The sequence below is a fragment of the Carassius gibelio genome, chromosome B14 (genome assembly GCF_023724105.1).
Source record: "Carassius gibelio isolate Cgi1373 ecotype wild population from Czech Republic chromosome B14, carGib1.2-hapl.c, whole genome shotgun sequence".
Classification (NCBI taxonomy): domain Eukaryota; kingdom Metazoa; phylum Chordata; class Actinopteri; order Cypriniformes; family Cyprinidae; genus Carassius; species Carassius gibelio.
The window spans coordinates 17,580,063-17,600,508 of NC_068409.1; the positions used below are offsets into that span (position 1 = coordinate 17,580,063).

A 20,446-nucleotide genomic window follows, 5' to 3' on the forward strand; every position below is an offset into this window, starting at 1 on the left:
CTAGAGATCCGAGGGTGGTTTTCAACTGGGTTTATATTCCCAAACCATGCGTTCACACAATACAAACTCTCAAGGGAAGGGTTAAATCTGTCCCATGCTCTGTCTATTTTTGTACCTCTCTTTACAGAAGAACACAAAGAGTCCTGTTCACCCTCCTGTAAGCCCAGCACATGCAGATGCTCCACACGGCTTTGACCTTGTCACGTGAGCGTTATTAAGCCATGAAGGAGAGTTTGTCTCTCTTTGAAGGTGCACACTTGCCGCTAATGAGCCCTAATGGGATTCTGCATATTGAACTTCACTGTGGCACGAGATGAACTCAATGCACGGGTCACATATGAGCCGTACGCTAAGAGATTTGTTCGAGTTAGCGTGCGGCGAGCGCGTGAAGACGGCATGTTATTCTGTCACATGAAGTGAACAGCGCAGGCCATTTCTCCGAGTTGAATCACTCTCGAGGCTGCGGAGACGTGTTAAACTCACCCTCGCTCTCATTTATTCATGAGGAGCAGGCCATGAAGGCAAACAAAGAGGTTACATCACCACAGTTTATGTAGCTCAGATCGCTCCTGGCTCCTGAACGCTGAGCAGGATCAGTAATGAGAAGTCGGAGCAGTCTTCAGCGCCTCGTGGCTTCTGATTTATTAGGCTTGTCAACAAATTAGCATGCTTGGAAACAAGGTATGAGAAATGGGTTACATAACGTGTTACCTGAGTATGTTTGGGGGGGGGGTAATTTTACTTATCTCATTTAAAATAGAATAATTTTGTTACATAAACTACTGTTGCTCTCCATTTATTGTGTAAAAAAAAAAAAAAAAATACATTAATATGGTGGCATTTTATTACCATTTAAAATCACTGTTTTGAATGTTAATATCATTTAATATATAATTTATTACTTTGATGCATGGCTGAATTTTCAGCATCATTACTCCAGTCGTCTTACGATCCTTCAGAAATCATTTTAATATTATTTGCTGCTCAAAACACACATCTGTGTTGAAAACTGGTGTTTTATATTATAATAATGTATAATAATGGTGTATACTGTTATAATAATTATAATATTAATACTATAGAAAGTTCAAAAGAATAGCATTTCATTGAAATATAAATCTGTTAGCTCTTGTACCACCTCTATATTATATTATATTATATTAACTTTTTTTTTTTTTTTGGTCTAAATAAATAAAAAATAGCACATTTATTTACATATTACAATAAGCTAAACAGACAGAGACATGCATATACAAATCAATTACATATATTCTGTGTGTGTGTGTGTGTGTGTGTGTGTGTGTGTGTGTGCGTGTGCGTGTGTGTGTGTGCGTGCGTGCGTGTGCGTGTGCGTGTGTGTGTCCAGCTTTGGATTGAATCAGTCCCTCACCTGAGCCGCTACAGACATACAAACATCCTCAAGGCACGAAATCTATTTACTCGTCTCTGACTGAAATGCACACCGTCCCGTTTCTGAATGTCACAGGCTCAGCTCCTCTGGAGGTCAGGGAACATCTGTCACATCAGCTGCATGCTGTAGAAATGTCTTTATGAGCTAGAGGTAATCAAATAAAGCCATATTCAGCACACTCAGTACACCTGAGATTGAATTATCTGATAGCAAGACGTCTCAAACCCTGGTGAGCAGTCCAGACACAGAATATTTGGGTATCGAAGGCTTTCTAGGTCAAGGACGTCTATATAATACCTGCTGCTATCTATACGTTCATCTCAATAGCAGTTAGCACAGGACCTCCGGAAGTGCCTACAATCATATTAATTCAGACAAAACACATCTTTGTCTCAGTTATGGCTTTTGGATGCCACTGAGATGGTGTTTTTGTCTGGCAGAAATGGAGGCATTTCAAAAAGTGATGATTGTGAGAACAGAGGTTCAAAAAACAGTCTTGTGATGCATATTGTTTCAATAGATATGTGTAGTTGTGTCTACTTTTCACAATCTTCGTATTACATTCCTGCAAAAATGATAGAACATTTTCAAATATATCTGGATTAATGTGGATATAGCCTAAACTAACTTTAAAACAAACTCTGAAACACAAGTAACCTGTTGAAAACATATTCCACTAAGTTTTATTAAAAAGTACAGCACTGCTTTTTTACAGTGTATTTGTGACCCTGGAGCACAGAAGCAGTGTTAAGTCTGTGGGGTGTATTTATAGCAGTAGCCAAAAAACACATTGCGTGGGTCAAAATCATTGATTTGTCTTTTATGCCAAAAATCATTAGTATATTACGTAAAGAGCATGTTCCATGAAGATATTTAGTAAATTTCCTACTGTAAATATATCAAAACTCAATTTTTGATTAGTAATATGCATTGCTAAGAACAACTTTAAAGGTGATTTTCTCAATATTTAGATTTTTTTTGCATCCCAGATTCCAGATTTTCAAATAGTTGCATCTCAGCCAAATATTGTCAGATCCTATTAAACCATAAATCAATGGAAAGATTATTTATTTAGCTTTCAGATTCAAAAAATTGACACTTAAGACTGGTTTTGTGGTCTAGGGTCATGACCAATTTTTTGTCACCCGTGTTGCTTACAATGAACAATAATCAGCCCATCATTCAATTAAAATAATGTGAAATTGCAGTTCCACATGAATTCACTGTCCAACTGGCAAGTGCCCGTGTTTTATTTACCCACCAAAGCCCATGTTAAATCTCATTTGGCGCTCAGCAAGTGTTCATTTGGGATCCTGCTCGCACCTAGCTGTGATGTCAAAGGCAGCAGACCTTGAAAATACATTTCACGCTTTTAAGAGCCTTGTAAAAACAAAATGCATATGTTGCTTGCAAAAAAACTACTGTCCGTCAGTACTTTTTGGATAAAGCTGGGATAGAAACTACATCAACTGCTCTATTCTAACCAGCCAAATCTTGACCAATTGGAACAGGTTTGGCTGGGTTTTAAGCGAAAGCAATAGCTCTTCAGACATCCTAACATTCAGTTTAATGAAGCAGCCCAAACTGGCATCAAAGCGATGGTGCACAGCGTGTGTTCTCTTTAAATACTGATGCACTGATCTGCGTGCGGCGTCAAGGCTGTTGAGCTTCTTATAACGCTCGTCTCTCGGTGTGTGTCTTTAATGTCGTCCTTTTTCCTTTGTGGTGTTTCTCTAGCAACTGCTCAAGCTTCGTGAGGATCTGAAACAGAGAGAGACGGAGCTGGAGAAGAACTCGGAGGAAAAACAACAGCTGGAAAGCCAGATCCAGAGTCTGAAAGATCGGATTCAAGCTTTCCCCACATCACACGCTCTGCCCGTGAGTTACAGACGGCTGTCTGTCTGCGCTTCTGTTCTTTTAACTCTGTGTTGTGTCTGGAGATGAGATGAGATGAGACGAGGACGGCGTGTAGTAATGAGTCTGTCCTGCTGAACGCTCTCCAGGGATTCAGATCAGATTCCCTGCGCTCTAATTAAAGGAACATGAGCTCAGGACGAGTCTCGCTGCTTAAAACTAAGAGAAGCTGTGTGGAATCCATGCATTAGACTCCCGTTTATAAGCAAGCAGACACTTGAGTGCTTTTATAGTAATGCATAGCCATAACAGGATTCAGAGATGAGATGGCAATGATGCAGTGGGGATGTTTGGGAAATAATGCAGGTGCTGTGTTTATAACAGTGCTTCTTGACATCTGGGATTTGAAACCTCTGGTACTCCCATTGGATTAGACATACATAAATACAATTAATAAACAAACCAATAATTAAGTGTTTTTAGTGTTAATTAAAATGATTTTAATATAACAAAAATGACATCTTTTTAATAATATAAAAACTTAAAAATATAGAAATTCTGCTATTTTAAATGTTATCATTGTATTATATATATTTTTAATTTTTATTTTTAAATTTTTATTTTTTTTAAACCCAGGGAGTTAAATAATATAAATATAACTCCCTGGGTAAAAAAAATAAATAAAATTCTATATAATTTCAATTCAATTCCAGGGTTTGTTTGTTTATTTATTTTGTGGGCAAATTTTTTAATACTTTTTCAGCTGGGCACACAATATGAATTTTGATATTTTCAGAAAAATGTATATATGTATTTGAAATTTTCTTCTAAAATGAGAGTTTTTCTCCGGCCCTCTTTTTAATATTTAATAATTTCTCTTTAATGGCAATGAACAGGTTCTTTAAGTTTTCGTTTCAGTAACTGAACATAAATATAGAAAAATACTAATTTTAGAAGAGAACTTGAGACAATGCTTAGAGGCTTTACCATCTGAACTCTTCATATATATATATATCTTTTTTTCAAAATGTCTTTGTTTATATAAATGTATTTGAACAGATTTCGTCCTCCTACTCATGCTAATCCTGTGCGTAATAGTCTCAAAGAATTAGATCTTAAATGATCATCTTTCTGATAATATTTCACACTTGAATGTCATGTCTTTTTTTAATCCTCACTGTTAATTGTCTCTCAACACTGTATTGAATTCTTGATGAATCCATCTTGACATTGTCACATTGGCGTGTTATGCTCTTGATGCTGTGGGATCACGCAATCTTCAAGTGAGAGAGAAAAATATCCTTGCATATAGTTTATGTGGATGTTTAGGCCCATGCAACAAACTCGTTTGTCCTTAAAATCAGGAGAGGAAATGCAAAGCAATCCTGCGTTTGGTCAAAAGCAGCAAAAACCTACTCACTCGTGTATTAAATTTGGAAAAAGTGACATTTAAGTTTCAAATGTAACTTCCAAAAGGTAATGACAATTTGAGAAGGCTAAACGATGCACGCCTCAAATTTCTGATTGCATGTTATCTTGTACAGACAGATGTTGTTATCTCACTTTCCTTATCTGCTACCGTGGAGCGGATCGTTTCAGGTTAAGTCTGGGCTTTATCACCTCCAAGACTAATCATTTTGGAAATGGTTGATCAGCTACTCATAATTGTGAGCAGGAGGAATGTGTTTGATTGGCAGTCTGCGCTGGAGTTTATCTCAGCGCCGCTGATCCGTGCTGAAGGAGGGTTCGAGGCATCAGCGTGTGCACTGATGAATCACCTGAGACAGACTCATTAATGGAAGAAATGAAAATCCATTTGGACACAGCCGTTCCTCCTATAGATCTGTTTCCCGTCGCTTGCGAGAGCAGTGTATTGTTTTCTGCTGGATGAGTGTCAGTCTGTGCGTGTCTGTGTTTGCTCTTCCGTCCCTTGCTGTGATAAAATGTATTAATATTTCTTCTAGGATCCTAGAATATCTGTAATAGAGTTTTGAGCCAATTCACTCACTGCATTAAAAAACAGTAAACCACTAGAGGCCTTTACTTTTAACAGAAATACGATGAAAGATGCAAGTTAATAATAACAGTTATTATTATTATTATTATTATTATTATTATTATTATTATTATTATTATTATTATTATTATCATTTACACATGTATTTATTGTGTATTAGGATCATACTTTGAAACATTGTATTATTATTATTATTATTATTATTATTATTAAATATTTATGTATTTATTATTTTGTGTACTAGGACCTCCTTGAAACAACTTACTATTATTATTATTAAGTAATATTTATATATTTATTTTTGTTTACTTGGACCCCCTTGAAACAAAATATTATTGTTATTATTATTATTATTATTATTTAAATAATATTTAAATTTTTAATTTTGTGTACTTGGACCCCCTTGAAACAAATTATTATTATTATTATTATTATTATTATTATTATTATTATTATTTAAATAATATTTTTTTTTTTTTTTTTTGTGTACTTGGACCCCCTTGAAACAAGTTATTATTATTATTTAAATAATATTTATATATTTATGTTTGTGTACTTGGACCCCTTGAAACAAGTTATTATTATTATTATTATTATTATTATTATTATTATTATTATTTAAATAATATTTATATATTTATTTTTGTGTACTTGGACCCCCTTGAAACAAATTTTTATTATTATTATTATTTAAATAATATTTATGTGTGTAATTTTTGTGTTCTTGGACCCCCTTGAAACTAATTATTATTATTATTATTATTATTATTTTTAATAATATTTATATATTTATTTTTTGTACTAGGACCCCCTTGAAACAAATTATTATTGTTAATATTAATTTTTATTTATTATTTTTGTGTGACAAAAGGGTTTTTCATAGAATACAATTTGTTACCATTTATTTAGTGATTTAAAAAAAGATATATATTAATTGCAAGAATCAAAACAATTCAAAAAAATATAGAAATCCATCCTTGTGGTCACAGGTGTACATACTGTATATTGGCTATTTCAAGATAGCTTTAAATGGGATTTATCTAATCATATTTAGAGCTGAAGCAATCCACTTTATATTACAAAGCGCTTACATTTTCTGTGGAAAATGTCATTGGTGTATGGCTGAAACTCTAAAACTTGCTGTGTGCCAGGCAATATTTTCATGATTTTTTATTATATCCTGACGCCCCCAGGGCCCTCGGTATGCTCCCATGACTCACAAAAAAAGCCAGACAGAGCCTTTAATATTCTGGCATCTAGATATGACTAAGGTCTTTCATGGGATTTCTTCACCTGTTTTATCACAAATCAGATCACTCAGAAAACTAATAATGCGCCTCTCCTCGCCAGATTTGAGATATTGCATGTATGTGTCCCAGATGGTGCTCATCCAAAGTTTAATGCATGGATCTGAGGTGTGTTTAAATCCCTGAGCGTAAGCATGAGCAGTAACAGTAGCGCTGGCAAACAGCTTCAGATGGTGTTACTAATCTCAGCCTTCGCTCCGCGCTTCATCAGAGTGTCACTGAGCAGGACCAATGCTGTGGAGCTCTGCTCATTATTTGGCATTCAGAGAAATCCGTTTGCAAACGTGACCTTCAGCTTTCGGTGTGTCCCGCGTGTGACATATTACTCGCTGACAGCTCTCTCATTCTTTTAATTGACTAGCTGGAGACGGCCGAGCGTGAGGACCGAGGAGGCGATGAAAGCACCAATCACTCCAGCGTAAGTGAGAGACACACATCACACGGGCATCTTCTCTGGGGTGATACAGCCTTTTTTTGGAGGGGATTGTGAATGTTAGAATCTTAGATGCAATGTAGTGAGTTGAAAATGTTAGGAAAGTACTATTATGTCTAAAAGTAGCCTTCTGTGAGCTTTACACATATCAAATGTCAGTAGGTTTTGTTTCGTTTTTTACGTGACTTTCTGACTTGATATTATATACATGACTATTCAAAAGATTTTGAAAAAAGTGTGTTATTCTCACCAAAGCTGCGTTTAAAATTCAAAATTATATCATGTATAATTATATATGTGACCCTGGACCACAAAACCAGTCTAAAAATGTATATATAATATGACATTATTGTTGATTGTAAGCAACATGGGTGACAAAAAAAATCACCTTTAAAGTTGTCCAAATGAAGTTCTTAGCAATGCATATTACAAATAAAAAAATTAGTTTTGATATATTTACAGTAGGATATTTACAAAATATCTTTATGGAACATGATCTTTACTTAATATCCTAATGATTTTTGGCATAAAAGAAAAATCTGTCATTTTGTCCCATGCAATGTATTGTTGTCTATTGCTACAAATACACCCCAGAGACGTCAGACTGCTTTTGTGCTCCAGGGTCACATTATATAAATATATATTATAACACATTATTAGAATGTAAAATAACCGTTTTCAGTTTGAATATATTTTAAAATATAATTTATCCCTGTAACCAAAGTTTAATTTCCAACATCATTACTCCAGTCTTTAGTGTAAAGAAACATTTCTGATTATTTATTAATGTTGAAAACACTTGCACTGCTTAATATTTATTTTTGTGGAAATCTTCCTCCAAGATTCTTAAATGAAAGTTTTTAAAAGAGTAGCATTTATTTGAAATCAAAATGTCTTTACTGTTACTTATGATCTATTTAATGAATCGTTGCCGAATAAAGCATTGCTTTCTTTAAAAAAAAAAAACTAACACCAAACTTTTGAACAATAGTTTTAATTGTATTTATTTATTTATAATTTTTGATTAGTAAAATGCATTGATAAGAATTAATTTGGTCAACTTTAAAGGTGATTTTCTCAACATTTAGATATTTTTTTTGCTCCCTTAATTTCAACAAATTGACCCTTACGACTGGTTTTGTGGTCCAGGGTCACATTTATTAATTCATACATTTTAATCCTTTTTTATTTTGATAAATATTATTTTAGATATTAAAATTAGCTGTATGTTTAATGGTAGAAAATAACACCATTTCAGACATGCTACTGACATGGTTGCAAAAATTGCAAACAATTTAGAAAACAATTATAAAATCAAAAAGGATGATGTAATGTTAGTTTTTGTTCTTTCTCTCAGCATGTGTTGTCCCTCTGCCCTCCTCCATCCCCTCGCAGAACATGACAGATCATTACAGGCCAATCGAGCGCAGGAGAGCTTTATTTGTCACGGGATAAATGACTCTGACACAGCTGGGCGAGGAGGTTTCAGGGGGTAATGAGGGGAGGGACAGAGAGGTCTGTGGGAAGAAAACAACTTTCTCTTGTGTTGTTAGGAGGCGACGTCGGCCGTGGTGTCCTGCAGCCAGGAGAAGGAGAACCTGCCGGAGAAAGGGCTTCCCAGTCCGGTGAAATCAGAGCGAGAGGCTCTGCTCGTGGGTACGTGTCTCATCTCATCTCATTATTTCCATCATCCACAGCTATGTCTTCTGGGGGGCAGGTGTTAATCGCGCGGCCAAACGAGCCTCAATGAGTCACCTCCGATGCTTTTTAACGAGGAACTTTAACACGTCATCCGCAGCACGCACGCATGAGAGAGAGGCCGCTGAAAACCGTCTAGGTATATATTTTGAGAAACAGCCAGAAAGGATGAAATAATTGACTCTGGACTGTTGAATTATTTAAAAACGAATGCACCGCCTGAGGTGTGGAGAGAGGCGATGTTTCTGCGATCTGTCAGTGCTAATGCTACAGTAGAGTGAGGCTCAGAGCTGTAATCGGGCCTTAAGAGTTAGGACCCGAGCCCGACAAATACATTTTGATTGACAGCTTTTTTAAAGCCTGAACCTGTTTACAGCCCGACATTATTCAAATGTGCGCACGCACACAGCTCTTTTGCCTTCTGTCAATAATGAGTCATCTATACATGTTTTAACATAATTTATTTAAAACTTACGTAGACTACACCAGTTGGAATAAAGAAATAAAATAAGTCCTCTGTGACAACGTTACATCTCAGCATTCTAGACAAAGCCTCTTTTAGACTATAAATAGACCAATGCACCTTCTTTTTTAACAAATTAAATTAAGAAAAATGTTTAATTTAGATGGGTATTTGCCAATAACGAAATTAATATAAAGGCTGCGCCGGATTTGCTTTGCCACTAGCAGCTGACATTTAATAAAAGAATAATGCCAACATTAGCGTAAATACTCTGTCCACATTATGCATTTAAGACTCAATGAATATTTAGTTATCATTTGAAAAACCTTTACTCACAGAGATTAGGCTAGGTCTACATGTTTTTGTGTAGGAAGATGATTGAATCCACTGTAGATGTCTTCAGCGCGCTATAAATGGAGGTTAAATAAGTCATAAGTCACAAAAACAGTCATAAGGGTCAATTTTTTTTTTTAAATCGAGATTTTTACATCATCTGAAAAATGAATATATAATATTTCCATTGATGTAAGGTTTGTTAGGATCGGACGATATTTTTCTGAGATATAACTATTTGAAAATCTGGAATATGAGGGTGCAAAAAAAATAAAATATTGAGAAAATCACCTTTAAAGTTGTCCAAATGAAGTTCTTAGCAATGCATATTACTAAACATAAATAATACGTTGATATATTTTTGATAGGAAATGTAAAAAATATTTTCATGGAACATGATCTTTACTTAATATCCTAATGATTTTTGGCATAAAAGAAAAATCAATAATTTTGATCCATACAATGTTTTTTTGTCTCTTGCTAAAAATATCCCCCAGCGACTTAAGACTGCTTTTGTGCACCAGGATCACATATTTAATACTCATATTTCTAACGGCTTGAAATGATCAAAACTTTGTCCCACAAGATCGTCTGTTAATTGATATTTTATACTTTTTTAGCCAGTTATTTTAGTATAATTGTAAAAAAAAAAAAAAATGAGTGTGTTTTTGCTTTGAAATCTTTATTGTATTTATAAAGTGAACATAAGAATAACTGATATTGTTAGTAATATTTCAGCTTACTGGACTGGAACAGCTTAGGTTTACTTGATTATATACATATATATTTATTAGTGCTGTCAATCGATTAAAAAAAATTAACTAATTAATCGCACAATTTTTTTAAATTAATCGCGATTAATCGCAATTAAAAGACTGAAACTTTTTGGATATGTAAATGTAAAATGTAAATAATTAATGTAAACTCAAGACAAAGAAACTATTTAAATTCAAAATATGATTGTTTATTTGAATTTTTGTTTAACTTGTAACACAGATTTTCTCATGTAAACAACATACCTGCAATAAACCATCAATATCCTCCAAATTAACTGTTGGCTTGAAAGCCATATTTATTACAGAAATAAAAACACAGGCATGTAAGTACCATTTGAATTTCAAAACAATCAATGCCAATAAAAAACAAAAATGATTTCCATGTTGAATTCTAAGTGGACTGCAAAAAAATTCCAAAGTATAGTCATTGCTAGTGCTTTAAGTGGGCCAGTATGCACCCATACTCAGTACTGCCACTTCCAAATATAGCTCTTGAGCGTACCGCCACCTCTCCGTGCGCCCAGAACGTGCTTGTACCGGTACGCTCAATTGGACATCTGTTTTAATAGAGGTTTTAATCTTTTACCTGCACTGCCGATTTTCAGAGCGCCCTTCACAATGCAAGCTTCCTAATTCATCCCACCCAGAGCAGAAACTACATTACCCATTCACCCTTAAGTTATACAAGTGAATAGCGCATGTGTCGCTTTCCCACTGTTAAGTGTCAACAACTCAACGTGGGCGGAGAAGGTGTGTGAAACTCGTTGTGAGTTATACTAAAGCAAAATCTTGAGTATTTATTGTCTGATAAACATTAAAAACTGTCTGCGGAGGTTGAGTCGTCCTGCAGCCCCCGCTGGCTGCTCATTGGCTGCAGCATCTTTTTTCTAAGTTCTAAAAAAATACCGTAGACGGCAAGGCACAAATTTAGATATTCATTTATCTAATTAATCTATAGCCTATGCACAAAGACAATATGATCTTTTTGTCCCCTTTTTGTTTTAAAGCTTGATGAAGAGAGAGAGCGCAAGTTGCTGCAGCTGAAGAGGACAGTGATGCACACGTACAGGAGTGATTGACAGTTCGCGGCACTGTGTACAAAAAATACTCCGCTACACAATTATTTCGTTATTTTCGTCTAAGCTTATTAACGTTAGCGTTACAGAAAGGTCTGATTTACGCACTGTTACAGTCATTGTTTTTTTTTTTTTTTTTAAACAATGACATTTGAGTTCATGATTTTAATGTTGCTGTTTCTTGTGGCAGACTAAATGAAGAGTAATGTTTCTTGTGGCAGACTGAAGAGTAATCCGGCAGAGTTTTATACTGAAACTTTCCGTCTAAAAGTCCTTCCTTGGTCTTATCCATATTTCTTTGCACGTTGAACACACATAGGCCACAACTGGAAATAAAAAAAACTGCAACCGCGTTAATTGCGTTATTTTTTTTTTACGCGTTAAATATTTCTAATTAATCGAATGCGTTAACGCGCTAATTTTGACAGCACTAATATTTATATATACATATAAATCCCATTCAAATGCGAGTATCAAATATGATCCTGAGGCTCATGTGCAATATCTGTTTATCTCTCATCATCTGTGTATTGCATTGCATTATATGTTTTGCCCCCCATAATGAAAATGATAGAAATTTGATAAATAAACTAAGAAATTATTAGGAGACAAAGAGTGACAAAGTCTGCTGCTCTGTTACAAAGAAACAACCTATTTTTGGCTCTATAAATAGCAGCAGCTGTGACAAATTGTGTATTTTGCTCAGTTATGGCCTCTGAATAATATCAAGGTATATTATTTTTCCTTATGAGCTTCATATCACTAGCAATAAAAGCCCGATGTATCAGATATGGTGCTCCAGACTGACTGCTTTTCTGTTGTTGCTGTTACATAAAAGCACAGAGTAGTGTAAATTGAATTAAAACAGACTGATTATACCTTGGTTATCTGCTATTTTCCACTTATTCTCAAGCATCGTGATAGTCTTCGTATAAACTCAAATAATACCTGAATATAGCGCAGAATATCAGTCGTTTTTGGAGGTTTACAGCATCTGTGTACTGCTGGTTTTCTCTCATTTCGTTTTTCCCGGGAAAAAGGTTTGAATGACATGAGGTAGAGAAAATAATGTAAAATAAGTGTCCAGCTCAGGGTGTTTGTTTAAGCACATACAGCTTTATATCTCCTAGCATGAATTAATAACACATTGTGTTACGTGATAAAAGGTCCATTTGACTCTGGATCAATGTGTGTAAGTGGAAAGACGTGGGAAACCAAACCATGTATAATATATAAACTATATCTATAGTCCATCAAGACTAATGGAGTATTGACTGTGCGGCACCTGTGCGCTTTCCTGAGCAGAACATAATGCGTTCAGAATAATTGAGTTATCACATTCGAGCCAGAAGAGCTAATAGCAGCCGTTATTATTATTCCATATGTTTGAGTGTGAATGAAGCACTCAGAAGGCCGAAGAACAACCAAACAGCATCAAAACTGCAATTAAACACTCGTAATCATTTAGAAAGTTCAAGCGGCAGAGGACGTCCTCTTCAAAACTCAAGTACTTGGAATCATTTGCAAATCGGTGCTTGGAAATATCAATTGGTGATTGCTCCAAAACCAAGTGGGGCTGCCTATCCAGACGCATTTTAGGACGTCAGAGGGACGCTCTCGAGTCAAGAACTATTCTGTTTTCTTTGTATCCTGTGTAGAACAAGCAATGGGAAAACGCAACAAGAATAAATTCCTCCAATGTGGATGAAATTATTATGTTTTGTAAAATAGCAAGTTTTTAGTGGATTTCATTGCTAGTTTATATTATTAAATGAAGAAACTTTCTATAACTAACTAATGTTAATGTTGACGTCACACTGCCATTTTATTGTTTACTTAAATAACTATAGTAAGTAATAGTAATTAATTTACATAATTTATTTGTTTATATAAATATACTTTATTCAAAATACAGTAATTTTTCATTTGATTATATATTTTAAAAACTATACAAATATGAATTAATTTATTAAGCCAATTATCTATTTCTATAATTATACTTTATTCAAAATAGTTTTTTTTTTCATTTTATTATATATTTTTATTACTATATAAATACAAATGTATTTATTTATTAAGCCAATTTTTATATTTATATAAATATACTTTATTCAAATACAGTAATTTTTCATTTTATTATATATTTTAAAACTATAAGCCAATCATATATTTATATAAATAAACTTTATTCAAAATAGTTTTATTTTTTTATTATATATTTTATTAATTTTATAAATACAAATGTATTTATTAAGCCAATTTATCTATTTATATAAATATGCTTCATTCAAAATACAGTAATTTGTCATTTGATTATATATTTTAAAAACTATACAAATATGAATTAATTTATTAAGCCAATTATCTATTTATATAATTATACTTTATACAAAATACAGTTTTTTTGTTTTTTTTTATTATACATTTTTAAAACTATATAAATACAAATGTATTTATTTATTTATTAAGCAAATTTTTATATTTATATAAATATACTTTATTCAAATACAGTAATTTTTCATTTGATTATATATTTTAAAACTATAAGCCAATCATCTATTTATATAAATAAACTTTATTCAAAATACAGTTGTATTTTTTTATTATTTATTTTATTAATTGTATAAATACAAATTTATTTATTAAGCCAATCATCTATTTATATAAATATGCTTTATTCAAAATACAGTAATTTGTCATTTTATTATATATATATATATATATATATATATATATATATATATATATATATATATATATATATATATATATATATATATATATATATATATATATTATATCTGTCTTGGAACAGATTGTATATTTACACTGCATCAGTGATTCATCTTGGGCTTTTCTTCCACAGGAATCATCTCAACGTTTCTTCACGTCCATCCTTTTGGAGCCAGCATCGAATATATCTGCTCCTATTTACAGCGGCTGGACACCAAGGTATTCAACACACACACACACACACTTTCACTCCTTTTATTTTTACTTTCTCATTTTCAGTTAGTTATAAAGATGCAATTTCATTTTCTATTTAGCTTCAGTAGATAGATGCAAAAAAATGTCTATTTTGCCTGTTTCCTTCTTCATAAAACTTTTTATTAGTGTTTATAACCTTGACACATGCACACAGGCTACTCACTTAGACTGAATGTATTTACTTTTTTACAGCACCTGCGCACACACACACACACACACACACACACACGCTTGCCGTTCTAATGTTCTGCTGAGTAAACAGCCCTTGAGCCAACAGAAAGAGCTTGTGGTGTGAAGCACAGCTCTCACGCTCACAGCAGGACCACACACACATTTCCTCTGTATGTGTGTGTGTGTGTTCATCTTCCCGTTCTCAAATACAATCCTCAAGCTTTTCCTGCCAAAATGTTCAATGCTGGAATAAAGTGCAGTGATGATGACTCTTTATTTTCCTTCATCTCTCAGGCTTTATCTCACTCTGCTTTCGCTGTCACACAGTGACTAATTTACACTTACAGATGGAGGGTGAAAATGAGCCTCTATATCTTTTCAGTTTTGAGCTGAAGCCCTCCGGCTGTGTATGCCCACGCTCTCGCTCTCCGCAGCACACATGTCTTCATATCTTCATCAACACTCGGCTCGTTTGCACTAAAAACAATGCACCCCGGTGGGAGGGTTTAATTGATAAATGCTCTGCGTGTCACTCGATAAGCTGCCGCGAGTGGGTTTCACCATCCTGTGAAGAACACAGTCCACATCATGCCAAGCTTATATATATACTGGGGTCCAAGAAATCTGAACGCACATCAGAAATCCTTAATCCGAGTTAAACCTGGGAAGTTTGAGGAAAATGCAGGGCACGTGTAAAATGAAAAGGGAATGCATTCTGCAATCAATCAAGTACATTTCTGACATTGATCTAGCTTGATTATGAGTGTCAGAGGAATAATTCAGGTTGCATGGAAATGAAGCACAATCAGCAGCATTTGTGGCATAATGCTGGGTAATAATGGCACTAATAATACACACATCATTTTCTACTTATGCCTAATTTTCATTAAAACAAACAAACAAATAGAATGGCGCAAAATGGCTCCAGATTTAAAAGCAGAAATGTAATGCATATCTTAAAAAAAAAAAGTTTATAATTTAAGCTGTGAATTTGCAGTCACTTTGGGGTTTTGAGCATAATGTCGGCAATATAAAAAAGTAAAACTTTTTTTCATGGACATGGAGATTTTACAGGATTTTTACTGGTTTTATGAAGGTCAATTTAAGACATTTTAAGACCCATTTACAGATTTAAAGAAAATAAATAAATATAATTACACTTTTACAAATTAGCCCCATTTATTTTATAAGTGCCTTACTCTAAACCAGATGTTGGCTTTAAAAAACAAGTCTAAATTCATCTTTGTTGTAATTAACATTATTCCAGAAAACTGTCAAATGAACTGAACTTGTATTTCACCCTGAATATGCCAACAACGCACGACTGTCACTGTATCATCTTCAAACAATCACAAGCTGTGTTAACTGCCTTAATAACGCTTTGAAAGATCGCATCATATTGTCTTTTTAGGAGAAACACAAATCGGTGGGCGGGGCTTAACAGGCAGCGATGTAGAAGCAGGTGTTGATGATCATCTGTGGAGGCGGAGCTTATCCACATTGTGACATCACACAGTAGAACATTCCACAAGCTGTTCTTTTTGCCTTCAATATAAGCTGTTTCTAGACTGAACAAGAAAGTTTTGAGTTATGAAACTAACCGGATGTTTTCATAGCACAAATATAAGATGGTTTCCAATTCATGCACCCCTTTAAATTGGAAAAAGAGAAGGATTTTCCCTCTAACGGTCTAACGGTGGATGTTCTTGTGGTTTCAGATCAGCACCACGGAGGTGGAGACTCTTCTGCGTCGGCTGCCCTGCACGTTCAAGCAGGAGTTGACGGGCGTCGGGGCGAGTCTGGAGAAACGCTGGAAGTTCTGTGGGTTTGAGGGCATTAAGACGGTGTAGAGACACGGGACGGGGTTGCAACTAGAAAAACAAAAACGGCCGATGGACTGGACGGGTTTCAACCAATCACCTGCCAGCTCTCTGCGTCCATCCGCCGCCCCACGAGTTTCTAATCTCACAAACACTCTCGAGCTGGAGATCCTCAAGACTTTGGTGTGTGTGTGTGTGTGTGTGTAGTATGATTTAGTATGTGTGTGTGTGTGCGCCACGTGAACGGACCGTACGCTTGTTCCACACTCATCGGGGATAAAATCAGGGTTTCGCTGAACCGAGGACTCGAACTGTCAGCATACATTTTCTTGTTCCACCTCTGATTTGTAAAATAGATTTTAAAAAATATATATATACATAACACGAATATATTTCTTTCCTCTTCTGTAAAGGCTGCAGAAAACAGTTGCATAGAATCTTTTGTTCACATATCCTGTAAATGTTTGAATAACTTGCTATTTTTAAATAAAAAACGAACAGGAAAAACAGCAACCAGAAGTCTTAATTAACAATCAGAGCGGTGTTAGTCTGTTAGTCAGCAGAAAACATCTCAAGCGTCACTCGAGCGTCCCTAATGCTCTTCTGTTGTGTGATTTGTAAGGTTATTTTTCACTTATTGCTGAGGGAACCAAAGGCCCTTTTTCCATTTCCTTGGGCCATGAATTAGTTTCAAATGCTTGTCAGACATTTGGCCTCTCAAACATGAATTAATAATGGCCAATGATTGTTTCTTCCATCGGCGAACAATCCTTAATTCATTATTATTTCTTTTTGCCATGCATTTTTAATATATACACTCCAGATGGACTGAAATATAAGTGGATAGGACATGAACAAGTAGGAGGACTCTGTCTCTTAAATATGAATATTTCAATGCTGTTTAAATGTCTCGTCATTCCAGCTTAATGCAAGTTTAATCCACATACCACTGAAATGAGTTTGAACTCATCCCATTTCCTTTAATTAATTAAGAAATACAAATCTGGATGCTGTGGAGAGAGACTTACAGTGGAGTTGAATGAGGCCCGTTTTTGAAGGATTTAAAAGCAAAAATGTGATGCTTATACTTTTATAAAATCACCTATATTATTATTATTATTATTTTAATTTGTTATGTGAGCTTTAAAGTTGTTCTCTTATAAATATGCAGTATTTTTTTTTTTATGGCAAGGTAGTTCATTTTAATATTTTGCTTTAAAAATAAATTCTGCAATTTAATAAAAAAAAAAACACATAAGATTAAGTTCTAACATTTCTAAATAAATAAGCTGCACAACGGTTTATAATAATAATAAAGTATATTAGAATGATTTCTGAAAATCCAGTGACACTGAAGACTGAAGGAATGATGCTGAAAATACAGAAATAAATTATATTTTAAAGTATATTAAAATAGAAAACCTTTTATTCAAATTACAAAAATATTTAAAAATTTTACTGTTTTTTTTCTGTATTTTTGAACAATAAATGCAGTGTTGATGAGCAGAACAGACTTAAAAAAAAATAATAACAATTATTAATTAAAAATGTTATATTATTTTATTTTTAATATATATATATATATATATATAATTATTATTTATATATATATAGTTATTAAATCATTGAATTTTACTCAAATCTGCATTTATTTATTTTTTTATGATAATCAGCATTTTGTCACAAATGATGTTGGCTGATCTTAACTTGTACTGAACTCAGAATATTCCTTTAAATGCATCAGTTCCACTAAGTGTGAACCTTGAGTCCCTCTTCAGATGCTGTTCATCAGCTCACTCTCATCCAGCTTTTACCGGTTTAGAGCTCTTTGAACTCAGACGAGGAAAACAACACGTTCTCAGATACAGGAGTACAGTACGTGTCCTGTTTTCTTCGGGAAGCTCCGGCCGCTCCATCAGCACTTAGTCAGAGAGTCGTGTGCATCAGTTCATGGTCTTTATGTGGACTCCATCACTCCATCACAAAGTGCTTTTTATGCACTTTATTTAGTCCTGACAAGAATCCTCAATATTTCAGATGTTCACACAAAACCCTTCCCAGACTAATTCGATGGAGCAATTGTTTTTCATTTCTTCACCACCACCGAGAGTCTTGAATCCAATCCTCTCCATTACCTTCTTCCTCCTTCAGTCTTGTGTTTGAGCTCTCCTAAAGAGCAGAGCGGCTCTGAATCCAAAGGGCAGCGATGTCAAAGCGCAGAGAGTCTGGCTCATATTACCCATAATCCCCCCAATGCTTCTCACATCCTTGGATGTAATTGGATATGGAGGGATCCAGCCTCCGTGGATCTCTTTATGGTGGGCCGTATCTTGATGCTTTGGTTAATTAGCTCGCTCTTACCTGACTTCCTCCAGTCAAAGTGAATCCAGGCAATTAGGAAGAGCGCGGTTCCCTTGAGCGACGGGATGAGAGGGAGGTGATCGGCTCGTAAGGAGAGCGAATGTTCCTGTCGTCCGACCGCAGTCAGAGCGGATGACTGAACGTGTCCATCTGTTTAAGGAGGAACCCTTGGAGGTTACAGAGGGTCACCACTTCCATAATAATGCTTTTGGATAATAGCCAAGAGCCAATACATGGAGCAAAGCGGTTCATGAGCGCCCCCTTCTGGACAGAAAACGAGACGCCACGGTGGAATATTAATAATATATATATAGTACAGACCAAAAGTTTGGAAACATTACTATTTTTAATGTGTTTGAAAGAAGTTTCTTCTGGTCATCAAGCCTGCATTTATTTGATCAAAAATACAGAAAAAACTGTAATATTGTGAAATATTATTACAACTTAAAATAATTGTTTTCTATTTGAATATACTTTTTAAAAAAAAATATTCCTGTGATGCAAAGCTGAATTTTCAGCATCATTCCTCCAGCCTTCAGTGTCACATGTAACATCAGTCGATCACATGATCATTTAGAAATCATTCTGATATTCTGATTTATTATGAGTGTTGAAAAAAGTTCTGCTGTCTAATATATTTGATCAATAAAGGGTTAAAAAGAACTGCATTTATATAAAAAAGATATATTCTAATAATATATTTTCTATACTATCACTTTTTATCAATTTAACACATCCTTGCTGAATAAAAGTATTGATTTTATTTAAAAAGAAGAAAAAAAATTACTGACTATACTGACTGTATATTGTTATTACAAAATATTTATATTTTAAAAACATAGCTTCTTTTTTTACTTTTTATTCATCAAAGTATCCTAAAAAAGTATCACATGTTAAGCAGCAGAACTGTGTTCAACTTTGATAATGAATCATCATATTAGATTGATTTCTAAAGGATCATGTGATAATGATCCGAAAAATTCAGCTTTGCATCACGGAAATAAATGATCATTTAAAGTATAATAAATTAAAAAAACAATTATTTTAAGTTGTAACAATATTTCACAATATTAAATTTTTTTCTGTATTTTTGATCAAATAAATGCAGGCTTTATGAGCAGAAAAAACTTCTTTCAAAAACATTAAAAATAGTCATGTTTCCAAACTTTTGGTGTTCACTTTAAACATTAAGGTAATATTGGAGCTCAAGGTAATAACTGCACCTCACAGTGTGTTTGTATTTGACATTAAATTAAAAATCAAGTGCTTGCATTCATGTCATTTGCTCCTGGTCTTTTACACAAATTAATTTGAGGTCCTGTTGTGTTTGATTTGAAACCATACCCTGTCACACTCATCTTCAGGACCTTTCAGAAACACATGACTTCAATCCAAGTGACTGAGTGAGTTCACATCTATTTTTAAACATGGAAATAACTTTGTTTTCATGTTCAGATCGACTTAACATCTGTTTGGTCTAAATCTCATTGCCCTAAAGATGTATTTCCTCGTGTTTACTGGGTAAAGTGAGCTGCGTGCTTCTAAACAGATCTGATTTGTCATCGGCTGTTTCGTGAAGTCTTTGAACAAAGCAGAACGTCAGACTCTCTCCTCAGGATAAAGTGGCTTGTTTTCCACCACTGTTTTACTAAAAGCCTGTCATCTCATGCTAACAGCGTGTAAAAGAGACTGTATTCCAGTAGCAACTCTATTAATTAGATAACATGACACATTTACT

The 20,446-nt window shown here is 34.3% G+C and overlaps 1 protein-coding gene across 6 annotated transcripts in view; it reads left to right on the plus strand.

The window, feature by feature from the left end:
- Nucleotides 1–16,856, plus strand: part of LOC127971379 (ecto-NOX disulfide-thiol exchanger 2) — a 189,885-nt gene extending 173,029 nt beyond the window's left edge. For all 6 annotated transcript variants that reach the window (XM_052574356.1, XM_052574358.1, XM_052574361.1 and 3 more), the window contains 5 exons: nt 3,149–3,289; nt 6,951–7,007; nt 8,576–8,678; nt 14,235–14,320; nt 16,246–16,856. In XM_052574356.1, the coding sequence (XP_052430316.1) occupies nt 3,149–3,289; nt 6,951–7,007; nt 8,576–8,678; nt 14,235–14,320; nt 16,246–16,377 (519 nt within the window). In that variant the 3' untranslated portion in view covers nt 16,378–16,856. The remainder of the gene's footprint in view (nt 1–3,148; nt 3,290–6,950; nt 7,008–8,575; nt 8,679–14,234; nt 14,321–16,245) is intronic.
- The last annotated feature ends 3,590 nt before the right edge of the window (nt 16,857–20,446 follow it).